This window comes from Chiloscyllium punctatum, chromosome 12 (genome assembly GCF_047496795.1).
Source record: "Chiloscyllium punctatum isolate Juve2018m chromosome 12, sChiPun1.3, whole genome shotgun sequence".
Taxonomy (NCBI): Eukaryota; Metazoa; Chordata; class Chondrichthyes; order Orectolobiformes; family Hemiscylliidae; genus Chiloscyllium; species Chiloscyllium punctatum.
The window spans coordinates 36,560,536-36,576,997 of NC_092750.1; the positions used below are offsets into that span (position 1 = coordinate 36,560,536).

Consider the following 16,462-nt stretch of genomic DNA (forward strand, 5'->3'; position numbering starts at 1 on the left):
GAATCTCAAAGTAGAGGACATAATTACTACGTAAGGGGACACTCATTTAAAACTGCCCAAGGATGGTGAATGTCTAGAATTCCCTCCCCCAGAGAGTTGTGGAGGCTAGAAGTATGTAATTACAGGTAGCTAGATTTTTGAAATAGTAAAGAATTGAGAGCTGTGAGGAGCTGACGTGACAGAGGAATTGAGGCCTAGGGCAGATCAGCCATGATCTTATGGAACTCAAGGGCAGACTTGAAGTGATGAATGTGTCATCCTGCTTCTCTTATGTTTAATGTTGTCTTTATTTCTTTCCACTTTATTCAATATCTCCCCTTCTAATTTTGTTTTTTCCTTTCTTGTTCAAGTCTTTTTTTCATTTCAGTTTAGTTGGTTCTACTTGAGAATGAGCAGGAACATCCTTCTATTCCTCAAGCTTTGACAGCTGAGCCAATTCATCAATGAACTCAGCCTTATTAATTCCTGATTTTAAACTAATCTCAATTTCATCCACCATGATATTCAAGTTATCTTTGTCAAATGTTTGATGGGTGGCACGGTGGCTCAGTGGTTAGCACTGTTGCCTCAGAGCACCAGGGTCCCAGGTTTGATTCCAGTCTGTGTGGACGTTTGCACGTTCTCCCCATGTCTGCGAGGGTTTTCTCTGGGTGCTCCGGTTTCCTCCCACTGTCCAAAGATGTGCAGGTCAGGTGAATTAGCTATACAAAATTGCCCATAGTGTTAGGTGCATTAGTCAGAGGGAAATGGGTCTGGGTGGGTTACTCTTCGGAGGGTCGGTGTGGACTGGTTGGGTCCAAAGGGCCTATTTCCACACTGTAGCGAATCTAATCTAAGTGATGAATTCTCCCTCTTCACAAGCCTGATTCCCAACAGATACTGTAAAATTTTATTGACCTAAATTCTGAAAAGTTCCAGTCAATTAATTTCAGATTCAAAATTTAAACTAATTGAGATTAGATCTGGAATAGCCCAAAATTTATTATGATCCCTATAAAGACCAACAAACCAAAACAATTAATTTAGCGAACTCTCCAACAAGGAAAATCAATAGGCAATATTAATTTTTCTAAAAGTATTACTAAAATAATTAAACTAAAATCAATGTAAAATAAACAAATTAATTGACAAATTAGCCCATATATATTGAAAAGACAACATCTTGTGATTTTTATTTTAGACTGTGGACCAAAACAAGAAAAGATATACTGTAAACCAAGGACAGTGAAGGGAATTACTGCAGTTTTAACAAATTCAAGAAACTTGTTGTGAGTTTTGTTACAATATTGCTTTATCCAAACAGTGGGTACCATGGGTGTATAAACAGCAAGCTTCATCCTGAGACAGGCTGTGAATTGGTTTCTGCAATCAGGGCTAGTTGTGGTGGTCAGAAGTCATCGGCATAACAACTAGCTCCTGGTTCTTAGGTAGGTGGAGAATGCGTAAACTATGCAAGGCAGTAATGTAGTGATAATGTCACTGGACTAGTAATCCAGAACCTCATGCAAATGCTGTGTGGTCAATGGTTTGAATCTTGCCATGGCAGATGTTGAAACTTGAATTCAATAAATATTGGAATTAAAAGCTAGCCTCATGGTGATCACATAGCCATTGTTGATTGATGTAAAAGCCCATCTAATTCATCAATGGTCTTTAAGGAAGGAAATCTGTTAACATTACCTGCACTGGCTTAAATGTGACACCAGACCCTCAGCAGAGCCATTTCAAAGGGTAGTATGACCCGATTAAGACACTCAGAAAAAAAATAATTAAGGATGGATACTAAACACAATGCCCACATTCTATGGATAAATTTTTAAAAAGCCTTCAGAATGCTGCTAAGAAAGGGTTTTTCTCTCTCTCTCTCTGCAGTGAAAACCAAAACCTGGGAAATATTCTTTCCCACCAATAGTTGTAAGCTGTTACCTGTAACTAGTGACTGAAATACTGAACAATTAGTCTGTTATTGACCTGTGACTTCAACAAAGAACTGAATGAATCTTGAAATAATTAGATCAGAAAACAGAGTGCTTTAAAAAGAGCAAAAAGGACACCTTATCAATTCCATTGGACTAGTGCTTTCAAACTGTGCTTCTGCAGTCTTTTTTCCTTCACCCATAACATCCATGTTTGTTTGTTTATCTGTCTGTGCTTGTATGTTTTTATGTGTGTATGGATGTCTAAGAGGGTTTAGAGTAGTTTGCTTATGATTAGAATTTGATTTATTTGTAATAAATGATAATTTATGTTAAGTACAGAACACTATTCAGTGATTTCTGCAAACTGAGTTCATCATACAGATAAGTTGGGGATTTTGAGTAACTTAATTAAATGTTTAACCTTGTGACAACCCCAGGAGTAGTGGTGCTCAAGTATCAGCCCATCCCAAATAGGTTATTACATTATTATAAATTACCCATTATGTAACAGATTCAATAAAGATAGACCTGATGGAACTATTAGACATCTCCTCAGAATATATAGAACCAATTTCAGCCACAAAGTGCTTCTGCAGAATCTCCTCAGCTTTGCTCATGATATTCCTGAAGGTGTGGGTTTACCAAAATACCTTTAATCAAACTCTCAGTAACACCACTGTGCATTGTATGGCCAGCTCTGGTCAATCAGTTCTTTTAAAATTAGGCAGCTGCAGTAACCTTATTTTCCTTTATCTCTGTTCTGAGATCCAGATTTCATGTTCTTCACCTTACCTACACAGTATCACCAGATAGGAGTTCAAATGGCTCAATTATTTCATCCAGTTTCATCTAATTTTAGTTTCTCCTAGTTTTAGTTTTAATTTCCCCAGAAACCTGAAGGTTAAAGTTGGGATCATATAATTAGAAACTTTGATCACATTGGTCCATCATTTTAGTCTCAGAATATCAATTTCCGGCATGCTCTTATAGATGCAGTAATAAAGTGGCTAATTCACTCCCGGTCAATGGTAATCATAGAACATTGATGGGGATTAATTAATGCTGGTGAAAATATATCGATTTTCTCTTCTTAGAGTTGGTAATTAACTGCTACTTGTATGGTACAGTCAGTTCTGCTATAACGTATGTTTCTTCAACTCAAATTGACTTTAACACGATTGAAGAATTTAAACCGTTATTTGCAGAACGTGAACTTTCCTTAGCTGTATTGGTTATAATGTAATTCTGGCCCCATTAATTTAAATGGCATGGCTATTGCACGATTTTCTTATAACACGGGATCGCTTGAGAATGGAACTATCATGTTATGTCAGAACTGATGGTACAAATGTGAATTATCATCTGACAGCCCAAGCCTGATTGTTATCTACAGCTGGACACGCATGTGAAGACAGACTGCATTATTATCTGAGACTGTGTGAATGGAACTGAAGATGCACAATCATCAGTGACATTCCCATTGCTGACCTTATGTTTGAGTGAAGGTCATTGATGAAGCAACTAAAGATGGTTTAACTTAGGACCCTATGCTAATCAACTCCTATAATGATGCCCTGTGGCTGAGATAATTGCATTCCATTCAGACTGTTTTGTGCTCGACATGAATCCAGTCAATGGAGACTATTCACCTTGTTACCATTTATTTTACTAGAGCACCTTGATGCCAGGAGAAAGTGAGGACTGCAGATGCTGGAGATCAGAGCTGAAAAATGTGTTGCTGGAAAAGCGCAGCAGGTCAGGCAGCATCCAAGGAGCAGGAGAATCGATGTTTCGGGCATCCGACGTTTCAGATTCCTGAAGAAGGGCTTACGCTCGAAACATTGATTCTCCTGCTCCTTGGATGCTGCCTGACCTGCTGCGCTTTTCCAGCAACACAATTTTCACCTTGATGCCACCCAATCAAATACTGCATTTTTGTCAAAAACAGTTACCCCTTTTCTGCTCTAGAATTTAAGTCTTTTGACCAAGCTTTCAGCAAGAAACCAAGCATTGTATGTATTAATGAGCAACGGAATTGCATAAATATTGGGCAGGTAGGAAGAGGTGATCGATCTCACAGAAATCACTGACGAAAATAAACTGGCATTTATTTAGAATTTGAAACCTGCGTTAATGGGTACAATTTGCAGGAAAACAATCAAATGCAACAGTGCTGTACTGAGAAGCAGGTGATTGCCAAAAAGGGAGAAGTAAAGTACAAAAGCTTAGTAGTAGGACAAACAATCATCAGTAGCCTCTGAAAAAAAAAATCTGGCTGATAGGATAACGGAGAAAAATCAAATGCGACGGCTCTGAAAGAGAGAATCAAAGCATCCAGAAGCCATGGTTCATGATAGTATGAACTATTCTAAAGAATACAGTTGAGGCCCTGAAAAAGTTATTTCAAGAATTAGGAGAAAGATTAAAAATAATACTTTAAGATTAGCGGATGAGTCAAAACATCGTTATACCACATTCCAATTTAAGATAAAAATGTATTTTTTCTTAACATAAGCAACAACACAAAGCTAGACTTTTAGCTTTATGGTATCCTGTCAGTGCTTAGGTAGAAGCTTTACTATTAATGGCATAAACTTACCTCTGTGTACTCATCAAATGAATGTTCTTCTTCCATGAATTCCTGTATACGTTCATTGGCAGTTCCATTTATTAGCCAGTCATAATTTTGAACTGTGGAAATGGTGTAGAATATTCATGAAAATAATATTTGATATCATTACACCCTGATTTATAAAATTATTCTTCACTTAAAGTGCCTTTTTAAGTGATAAAGATTAAGTCACCATAGTCTTACCAGACTATAGGGCTGTTCTCTTATTTGAGAGAGACAACTGATGGTTGTCACCATGCCTCAGACAAAGGAAGAGGGTGAGAAGGAGAGTCCTTCATAATAACCCCAACTTATGTTGGTATTAAACCAACACTGTTAACATCACTCACCAACTATCCAGGCAACTGAGCCAAACAAGGCTCAATTTTACTTTAAAGTAGACTATTTGAACTGATAAAACAGAATTTAGGCTGTACTCAAGTACAAGGCTTCTTCAATTTATAATCAAAGAGATTTATTCCAATTATCCGCAGAGCTTGAAAATTACTATGAATATGAACAATTAAGACCATGTTTTGCTGTGAAAATAAAACCAAGGCAAACAATACTGACGATAACAGTTTCTAGGTCACAGACACAGTCTAACATCCAAAATTCTTGCTGGTAGGATAAGGGATCAAAAGTTGAATTTCCCTGCTCCTTCAAAAGCTGTAGAACAGCAATTCACCAGGTTACTCAGCATTTAAGTCTAAGATTGCTGTACTTATTAGATATCTATGCCCTAAACTTGCAAGAAAATATTGATGCTTATCCAATTGACTGTGCTGTCCTTTTTTATTAAGTAAGTCTTAATTACTGCTTTCCAGACCAGTACTGAGGGAGTACAGTACTGTGAGAGATGCTGTCTTTCCAATGAGGCACTAAACCAAGGCTCTATCTGTATGTCTGTTACCTGTAAAGTCCTATGGCACTTTTCTGAAGAAGAGTAAACAACTCATTCCCAGAGTCCTAGCCAATATTTATCCATCAATCAAAATCACAAAAATAGATTATCAGCTCATTACCACATTACTATTTGTGTGATTCCAGTGTTGACAGTGCTACAAAATATTTTCAGGCACAGAAATAGTATGCACTGAGGTGAAAATTTGTTTTCATCTTTGAACAAAGGCACAAACATAGAGCCATGCTTGTTTTTGATTTTTTTAACATAACATGGATGATATTGAAAGTAAGCAAAATTCAATTTACATTCAATGTTGTGATTTGGCCTATAGTATTTTTTGACTTGTACCCAACTTATTGAAAACTCTGACTTTAAATGATGCATTGTCTCAATCTACATAATAGAACTACCTGACACTGAAAGTGAATACATTTATTTAACTGAGAATAACAGGAATAAGAGCAGGAGTAGACCATGTGTCCCCTCAAACTTGCTCCATCAATCAATATGTTCATGGCTGATCTGTTCATACCCTTGACTCCACCTTTCTGCTATGCACCCATTATCATCAATTCCTCTGCCTTGAAAGTATTCAGTCACCTTACCTGAAATTCCTCCAATGTATACGACCAAATCTGAATGCATTGCTCTGTTTGTGATCTAACTAATGTCTTGTAACAGCTGCGCCAAAGCTTCCATATTTATAAACTTCATACTTTTTGCAGTAAAAGCTAAAATTCCATTTGCCTTCTAATTATTTGTTGTACTTGCATGCTAATAAATTTTGCAATTGTACAGGGCCTTAGTGAGACCAAACCTAGAATACTGTGTGCAGTTTTGGCCTTTTTATCCAGGAAGGATGTTTTGGTGATGGAGGGAGTGATTAGATTAGATTAGATTACTTACAGTGTGGAAACAGGCCCTTCGGCCCAACAAGTCTACACCGCCCCGCCGAAGCGTAACCCACCCATACCCCTACATCTACATTTACCCCTTACCTAACACTATGGGCAATTTAGCATGGCCAATTCACCTGGCCTGCACATCTTTGGACTGTGGGAGGAAACCGGAGCACCCGAAGGAAACCCACGCAGACACGGGGAGAACGTGCAAACTCCACACAGTCAGTCGCCTGAGGCGGGAATAGAACCCGGGTCTCAGGCGCTGTGAGGCAGCAGTGCTAACCACTGTGCCACCGTGCAGCCCACTGCCACCGTGCTGCCCACAAAGGTTTAAAAGACTGATGTTTGGGATGGCAAGATTGAGGTGTGAAGAAAAATTGAATCAGCTAGGACCATATTCACGGGTTTAGAAGAATGAGGTGGCATCTCAGAAACTGAGAAAATTCTAACAAGACTAGATAGGGAACACAAGAAGGATGTTCCTGATGACCAGAAAGTCCAGAATCAGAGGACAAAGTTTAGGAATACAAGATATGACATTCATAACTGGGTTGAGGAGAAATGTCTTTACTCAGACAGTGATGACCCTATGGAATTCTCTGCAACTGAAACCTGTTGAGGACAAAATATTGAATATTTTTGAAAAAAGAGATATAGTGCTAAGTGCCAAAAGGATCAAAGGGTATGGGAGAAAGCTGATTCAGGTGACTGTGTTAGGTGATCAGCCATGATTATAATGGATGGCAGAGCAGGCTCAAAAGGCTGATCTACTCCTGCTCCTATTTTCTATGTTTTTAACACTTTGTGACACATATCATGATGTGATATATTATTTAATTTGTTTTACAATCTGGATTTTGAACTAGTGGCATGTGGGTTTTGGTCTGTATGTATGTGGGGACTTAATAATTAACTTGCTAGCAGTTCTGGAACCATTAGTTGCTTTAAACAAGTATGAGAGAGAGGGTTCCTGCAGTAATAGTGGGAACTTGGTTGTAATGTGAGAGCTTTAATGATTGGACAGAGTAAATATGGAAAAGCATTAACCAGAATGAAAAATGATTTTTTTTCACTTAGGGGAGAAGCCCATTACTTTAAGTGGCAGCTTGTACGTGTCCTGGTTAGATTTAGATATAAGCACCTGTTTCTTCTGAGAAAAGGAGATAGTCCAGAACAATTAGGAAGAATGGTAACCTTAGTGTAATGGTTTAGTTGAAAGTTCCAGATCAGAAGTGTTTGGTTAGAATCCTGAAAGAGTTGCTTGAAACTGAGACAGTTGTTCTGTCAGTTATCAAGGAAGAGGCTATCAAACCTTTAAGCCCAGGAATTGAAAGGAACAAATAGATATGATAGAGAAAGGAACTCCCTCTGGTATTTCAACACAGTAATGTGATGGTATTGGTATAGTTGGGATTGAATTTTATCTTCTATCTTATCTTTATTTCTTCTCCATAATAAACTTATGTTTTATTGTTAAAACCAAATCTGTAACATTGTGAGTTTATGTTTCAGTGAAATACCATCTCGTTAAATAAAAACAAAATAAAACAAAATATGATCAATCAATCCAGACTTCAGTCTGGGATTTGACTTGTCTGTTAATAACATCAACCAAGTTCATAATAATGTGAGGATACCTAGGTCTCTAGGTACTACTGTTTAGTATGCTGCCATCTCTCTCCATTCACATTATATTCTGCTTTCCCATCAAACAGGATAGCTTCACATTTTCCCAGAATGTACTCCATCAGCCATTTTTTGTCCACTCATTTAACCCACCTATATACAGACAATGAGCAAAACTAATGTCATTTACAAAATACCGTGCAAGTACTGTAACAAACACTACATTGGACAAACAAGCAAAAAGCTAGCCGCCAGGATACATGAACACCAACTAGCCATAAAAAGACATGACCCTCTCTGACTAGTATCTTCACATACGGATGAGGAAGGACACCACTTCGACTGGGACAACACATCCATCCTAGGACAAGCCAAACGAAGACATGCATGAGAATTCCTAGAAGCATGGCATTCCATGTGGAACTCTCTCAACAAACACATCGACTTAGACATCATCTACCACCCCCGAGAAAAGGAACGGGAAGCAACTTCACCACAGGAAATAACATCACCGCAGGAAATGATATCATGAACCTAAAGAAACCCAAACATATAAATAGAAAGCAGGAATTTTCAGCATTGCTTTGCCTGAGACCCACTAAAGATGTTACTTAGTAGGGTAACAAAATGTTTGGAAATGAACCTTCCAGTTCAGCGAGCAAACCTACATCGTTAACCTGAGCTACAAAACTTCTCAAAACTCGCTAAAACCCACCTATATTCCTTTTCAGCCTTTTTGTACCATCCTCACAACTTACCTTCCTTATCCTTATATCATATGCTTACCATACTGCTGGAAGTGAGCAGCTGCTCCTTCAAAGTTAGTTTTAACTGTTTGCTTGAGTGTGGAATGAGCCCAGTTTAGGAGATCAGCAGATGGCTTCGCCTTTATGTTCTCAATGTCATCAATGTTACTATCTGAAAGCCAGGACTGCACTGTTTGAACATTCTAAATGATGCAAAACAAGAGGCAAAATTAATTATATTTTAACTTAGGAACATTAAGGGAAGATTAACTTTTTGTGCTATTTGTAATAAGACTATTTGGGATTAGAGACAGTCCAGAGTTCTTCAGTGGTATCAGACCATAAGAAGCAGGCCATTCAGATCATCAATCCTACTCTGCCATTCAATGAAATCAATGATTGATCTGATAATGCAAAACTCCACTTTCCTGCCTTTACTCCATAATCCTTCATTCCTTTGTTGATTAAAATCTGCCTACAATGCTTCATCCTCTGCCATTTCCGCCACTTACAAACAGACCCCACCACCAAGGATCTATTTCCCTTGTCACCCCAATCTGCGTTCTGTAGAGACCATTCCCTCCGTGACTCCCTTGTTAGGTCCACACCCCTGATCAACCCACCCTCCACTCCCGGCACCTTCCCCTGCCACAAGAAGTGCAAAACCTGCAACCACACCTTCCCTCTCACCTCGTCCAAGGTCCCAAAGGAGACTTCCACATTCGACAGAGATTTACCTGTACTTGCACACATGTCAACTACTGTGTCCAACTTGGCACGGCCCTCTGGAACTGTCCATCTTCCTTCCCACCCATCCGCTCTACCCTCCTTCCCAACCTATCAACTTCACCCCCCACCTTCATCTACCTATCGCATTCCCAGTTACCTTCCCCCCAGCTCCATGCCCCCTCCCATTTATCTCTCAACCCCTCATTCCAGATGAAGAGGTTATGCTTGAAATGTCGACTCTCCTGCTCCTCAGATGCTGCCTGACCGCTGTGCAGACTCTGATGCTGCTTTTCCAGCACCACACTCTTGCATTTCATTATTGTATATTTCCAATTATTTACAGATTTATAGCTTCTTATATAAATTTAAGCATTCATTCTTAAAATATATTTACTGTAAAATAATCTACAATTAGGGTAAAATTTGACTTTAACAAGGTCACTAAACAAATGGTAATGGATCTGACATCTGTTACGCATTCCTATTGTGAAAACAAATAAATTTACATGTACAGTACAAATCTTTAAATGTTTTCAGGCAGATGAGTTGATATTTCAGAAAGAAGTTACCTGCATGGCATCTTCTATTTTAGAAATCACAAAGAGTACAGTCTCCTCTAGGTCTGAAAATGTAGGATAGAACTCCATTCTATCTTCATCAAATACTAGTTCCATCTTAAAAAGGGGCATCTGATATTTTTCTTCTTCATCAAAAAGCTTTATGTAGGCCTTTATTGTCCTTCCAAGAAACTCTTGCAACTTTAATAGTAAGAACAAAACATTAAGTACCCTCCTCCGATCCAATCACATCACCTCTTTAGAAAAATTGAATATTGTCAACAATTTTCATATTGCACTTGAATTGCTACAAGTTAACTACAAAAGAGGGTTTTATTTGCCAATTTTGAAATATAATTGGTTGTTCTTCATTTGTAAATTTATGTTTTAACTTGAAGAAATTTTGACATGTGGATGGATATAAATAATGTAGATGCTTATGTGCAATGAGTTTTGGTGAAAACATGGAACAAAAGTCAAATGAATTTTTTTGAGGAATAGGTTCATGTGCATGGAGCCACTTTTTGAATTGTCACAGAGGACTGGGAAATTTTAAAAAAAAAGATGATCCAAAAATAATAAAGAGACAGAAACTAACCTTTGAGGGTAACCATGCAGATAATATCAAGACAGACAGTAATATTCTCTACAAATACATAGAAAGGAAGAGCGAAGTCAAAGTGAACATAGACCCCTCAGAGAATGAGGCCGAGGAAAAACAATAGGGAACCAGGAAATGGCAGAGAAGTTGAATATCTTGCTCCAGCCCTCACAGTTGAAGACACCAACAGCCCTCCAAATTTACTCGATACTCAGCTAGAAAAGGAGGAGTACAAATAAGTACAATAAATATCACAAAGAGAAAGGTGCTTGGCAAACTAATGAAGCTAAAAACCAAGAAGTCCCCTGGACCAGATCAGATGCATAGAAACTTGGAAAACAGGATCAAGAATAAACCATTCACCGCCCGCCCCCCGCCCCCCCCCCCCACCCCCCCCCCCACCCCCCCCCCCACCACCACCCCAAGCCTGCTCTGTTGTGAGTAATGAAGATGCAATTCGTAGTAACATCACAGCTGTAATACTGAAGTATTTTAGCTATTTTCTTACCTTGACAGCTCCATTTAGATCATTTTTGTTTGCATAGCAATCATGTCTATATGGCAACACCATTGACATGGATATCCTCACAGATCTCTTCTCATTATTTCCTTATTAAGGTCTGTAGAGCTTCCTTATTAAAGTTTGCAGAGTTTCCTGACCCAAGGTGAAAGAAGGATAATTCCCTCCGGCAGCAAGGCTTCCAGTGTAGCACTGGAGAATCTGTTCCCCATTCTCACCTTGCTTCAACTAATATTTCCAAGTGTTACATTACAGGTTTTTGTGACTGCCTGACATTGCCCTCTCTACAACAGGTGTAAGATAATGAAAAGTGCAAGAAGGGCTGTTTGCACTAAAGAACATTATAAACAATAGACAATATGGAATTTCTCACATCAGTGGTAGGGTAACTATTAGAGAAAATTCTGAAGGAGAAAATTAACATCCACTTGGGAAAACATGTTGTTAATTAGGGATAGTCAGCAATAGCTTTATCAGAGGGAGGTCATGCCTCACAAATTTGTTGGAACCTTTCAAAAATGTGACCAATTGCAAGGTCAGTTGATTAGGATTTTAACAAACCTTTGACAAGGTCACACATAGAAGACTGATTGAGACGGTTAAAGCACATGGAATTCAGGAAAATTTGACAAGATGAATCAGAAACTGACTTAGTAATAGGACACAAAGGATAGTGTTAGAAGGCAGTTTGAGTGACTGGAGGCCGGTGTCTAGCGGTGTACCACAAAGATCAGTAGTTGGACCCGTATTATTTCTGTGCTGTAGACCTCTATAATTGTCTATCCATAGAACTTCCAACATTGTAATTCATACTTGTGATAAAGTCAGTTTTATTCTGTGTTTTAGGCTGCTAACTGTAAAGAGTTAATTAACTGAAAACGGATTTAGGCACACAATGATTACTACAATTGATCCGGCTTAGAATCAATAATAGGTCCTGTTGCAAGGTTTTCAGTGGGTCATTCAAAACTTTCAAGGGTCACTGAACAATTAACTGGTCAGAGGCAGTTGAAGCAAAAGTTTGCTATCTTTGAGCTGTTGGTCAATCAGATGCTTAAAAGCAGGGTAAGAGCTTCATACTAGCAGAGGTCTATAGTTTGTAGTCTCCAGGTAGTCACACTCAGAAGAAGCCCTGAGGCTCAGATAAATTGCTAGAAGATCACAGAAACACCCTTGGAGAAGCATGTAAATACAGCAAGTATTGGTGGTGGTTTTGAGGAGCTGGAGCTCACTGAAGTCCCAGGAACTGGATGGTAGATGCGAAGGAGATTTAAGGAAGCTCATAAGCACTATTTGTTTAATGTAACTGGAGGACTGAAATTTAGAGAAACTCATGGAGAATGCCAGCTCAGTGAAGCTATCTGCCTGAAAAAGAGCTAGAACTGTGCTGTGGGTAGGTGCTGGAGCACATCTTTGAGGATGCAGAGGAGTGGAGTTCAAGGAAAAGAGATTCAATCACTGGCAGGTGGGCAGTTGCTCAGACATATTATGGCACAGTGATTTTGAGTGAATTTCAAGACTACATCTTTGAAAGTGAAGAATTGAAAACCTCTGTAAAAGAGGTAATTTTTAATAAGATCTGTTTTGCATCTGTTATTTGATGTATACTTTGAGATGTTGGGCTACAGTTTGTTTGTTAATGTTTATTTACCTCATCTTAATTCTGAATATTGGAGTATAAATTGTCAATGTAGATTGGTTTATTTTTCTAATCTTATATAGTGAAGTTTCATTGTTTGTTCAAAACTATGGAATATTGTGGCTTTACTCTTTTAGGACATACTGGAAACTTAAACATTGCTTACTTTAAATTATTACAAACTTCATTAACTTGTAACTAATCACTCAATACACACGATCAGCTATTCTACCATGTTGGTTTTTTCATGCTGCTCAACATCATATTGTGCTGAGCATGGTCAGCACATAGGAGGTGAAGTACTGAGAAACCAAAATGGAAAATTAAGTGCAGTATGCACTTCAGGAAATTAATCCACGTTTATAAATTTCCATTTAAATGCTGCCAGCTTGTGTCTTAAACACCACCTCCAGCCAGAATTCTGCTATCAAGTAATGACAAAAATAGTGATGCGGTATTGTTTCGTTTCTAGACCACTATCCATTGAAAGCTTGGAGTTATTTTGGACACATGAGTAGCAAAATTAAAATTACATCCATGCATTAAAAAGTTACAAAAAATAAAAGTTTGTTGCAATAGCTCAGGCCAGGAGATAAAAATTAGTTGGGCTTATGAATCCCAGCAGTTCATGACAACATTGAGATTTAGCCAAGGAATGGAATTATATTTCTATTAGATATGAGGCTCCATTGTTTGAATAGTACAAAATAAAACATTGAGACTAAAACCTGGGACTTTATGTTCAGGCCTTGTTAGAGTTGGAAGATGGATGGGATGGGAGATGAAAATACAGGCTTCAGTAAGTTTGTCAGTTCCCCAGCTCCATCCCACACCCTTTCTGAGGGTTAGGATGTGGCTGAGGCAGGATTATCCACAACACACAGCAAGTAACTAAGCCAATTAATTGAGAGTTTGTTAAGGCCAATTTAAGATCAACAATTGGCATTTTCTAGTTGGTATGCGGGTTCCCACAAATGGCAACTTTCAATTTGGATGCCTAGCTGAGACAGCATCAGAGCAACCACTATTCTGGACAGACCCTTTTCCTCCTTGTCTGGATGTTACAGGCTGCCATGTAAAAGTCTTCCCCCTCTCCCAAACAGCCCACAGCTTTGTCCTGACTACAAAGCCATTTTTTAGTTCACATTCAAAGAGTTTGGAGAGAGGCAGCTTCCATTTGAAATGCCTGCCACCTTTTCTTATTCTCCACTGCAGACTGCTGCTCCCTTCAAGCTGTAAGACATTTGACTCGTCCTCCAGTTTTGAGAGCCTGCCCCCCATCTCTAATTGGAGATAGGCCCACCATCTAGCAAATAATTAGCTGCCAGGAAAAATGACAATGTTTCCCATACAGAGTAGGCTACTAATCCACATTTCAGGGTTAAGAAGCCTGCAGGGAAAATTCTGTCCTGGAGTCTAAGTACCTGATTGCTGCAAATACTTTAAGAATGATTAAGCATTAGAATATTAAGAAATGTATGCCACACCTATTCTAAAGTAACTCAATCTGTTATGAACTGAGCCAATAAATAAATTGCTCCTCTAGTGAACCATAGTGCTCTAGTGCTCCTCTAGTGGCTTTGTGATTTTGTTTTAGTATTATTCATTCAAGAGATATAGGTTCACTGGCTGAGCTTGAGAAGGTTGTAGTGATCCGCCTTCTTGATCAGCTGAAGTCCATTTGATGTAGGTGAGTTCCAGACTTTGATCCAGCAACAATGAAGTAACAACAATATACTTCCAAGTCAGAAATGGTAAGTGGCTTGAGGGATTTGCAGGTGGCTGTCATGCCATGTAACCATGGACCTTGTCCTTCTAAGATGATAGTGGTTTTGGGTTGCATGTTGTAGATATTAAACTACTGTGAAATCCCATAATAAATCACAATATTGTCTTACCTGATTACCTATTAGTACGTTAGCACTGGAGTGGAAACAATCAATTTTCTCAGCTTTAATGTCCTTTGTCTTCTCTTTGTCAGTTAAAAGACTGAGAACTTTGGGATACCATGTAGTCATAATCTTTTTTTCCATTTTCCCATGCTCTATCACGACATTATTCTTGAATGTTTCACATTCAATTGGTCCTTTCGATCTAAGTCATTAATGAAAAATAAAGTTCAGTTAATTAGGTAACAATCATCAATTTTATTTACAAGAAAATACTGAAATATGCTGAATAATCCAATATGCTCTGCCATATGGCCCTTGAATTCCTGCTAAGTTGGCCACAATAAAAATCTCTACCGTTGGTGAGGTCAAAATTGTAGGACAGATACTTCTTTGTTCAGAAGAGGAGTACAGAGAGCTGAAAGTTAGTAGAAGATTTACTCGTGGAGCTATCACACACTTTTCAATAATCTGCTCGACGGTATCCTTACAGAAGAATAAGGAAATCACAAACTCAACTCAATCTGTAGAAATGGTGTGTAATTCATGCTTGGTGGAAAAAAAGAAATGATTACAAATCAATGAGTTCATTCAGCAAAAGAACTCTACTGAGATGTTTTATCAAACCAATGTTTTCATTGAAGAAGCACTCTTGCATTACATTCATTAAAAATCTATTGTTGTATATAGCTAAATGTGGAATGTCAATCTGCATACCATTGGCTATTGCAGAGCCCAAGTAGTAGGGAAAAATCGTGGTAGCATCACAATAGTAATTCAATATTCCATACTAATCTGCTGGGGAGATAATGGCAACTGGTGAAATTTACATTCAATAAGTACCTTTGGAATATAAAGCTAGTCTCAGTAATGGTGACCAGGAAATGGTTTTTGTAGAAAAACCTTTGGTTCATACTGCTATTTAGGAATGTAATCTTGCATCCTTGCCTAGTCTGGTTTACGTGTGACTCCAGAACCACAACAATATGATTGACTCTTAACTGTCCTCTGAAATGGCTTAGCAATTCTTCCAGAGATCAATGACAATTAGGGCTGGGCAAAAAAAATTGAGTAATGCCATTCCATGAAAATGTATTTTAAGAAGTATGAATACAGCTATTTTAGAATAATATTTCAACAGAACTTTGAATTTCACTGCTGTTTTATTTTTCACAGGTTAATGTTTATAATATTCAAAGAAAAGGGAAAATTGTAATATAGGAAATAAAGTTGGCCCGAGAAGAATCAAGGTAAATGTTAGCAAACTGGCATGGATTTTGGAAACGCATAACCAGTTAGGCAGCATCCGAGGAACTGGAGTGTTGACATTTCGAGAATAAGCCCTTCATCAGGAAGAGCTTATACTCAAATTGTTGACGCTCCTGCTCCTTGAATACTGCCTGACTGGCTGTACTTTCCAACACCACACTTGCTGACTCTGATCTCCAGCATCTGCAGTCCTCACTTTCTCCTGCCATGGATTTTGCCTTAATTGATAGTATTGTTAGAAATGTTAGATAGCGAAAGTTGTAGTTTGGCTATCTAACCATTGTTTAAGGTCCTAATCTAAGTAGTCTCAAAGGGAGAGATGCATTATTCAAAATATCATAACAGTTTGCTTATTGATATAAAAAAAAGTGCTACAAAAATGCAGCACATCAGCAGAATGTAGGGAGAAAAACTGAGTTAACATATGATTCCAATATATTCTAAAGAAGAACCATACCTTAATAGATTTCATTCTGTTCTCAAATTCACTTGTGAAACGGAGCAAACTAGCTGCTCTTCATCATCGTGCAAGGTGAAAAGTTTGCCA

At 38.3% G+C, this 16,462-nt stretch overlaps 1 protein-coding gene across 1 annotated transcript in view; it reads right to left on the reverse strand.

Moving 5' to 3' along the window:
* dnah12 (dynein, axonemal, heavy chain 12) overlaps window positions 1-16,462 on the reverse strand; it is a 278,731-nt gene that overhangs the window by 230,828 nt on the left and 31,441 nt on the right. Inside the window, exons 8-11 of the mRNA XM_072582341.1 lie at window positions 14,656-14,851; window positions 10,010-10,198; window positions 8,752-8,914; window positions 4,519-4,610 (exon numbers count right to left, since the gene is read on the reverse strand). Of these exons, the coding sequence (XP_072438442.1) occupies window positions 4,519-4,610; window positions 8,752-8,914; window positions 10,010-10,198; window positions 14,656-14,851 (640 nt within the window). The remainder of the gene's footprint in view (window positions 1-4,518; window positions 4,611-8,751; window positions 8,915-10,009; window positions 10,199-14,655; window positions 14,852-16,462) is intronic.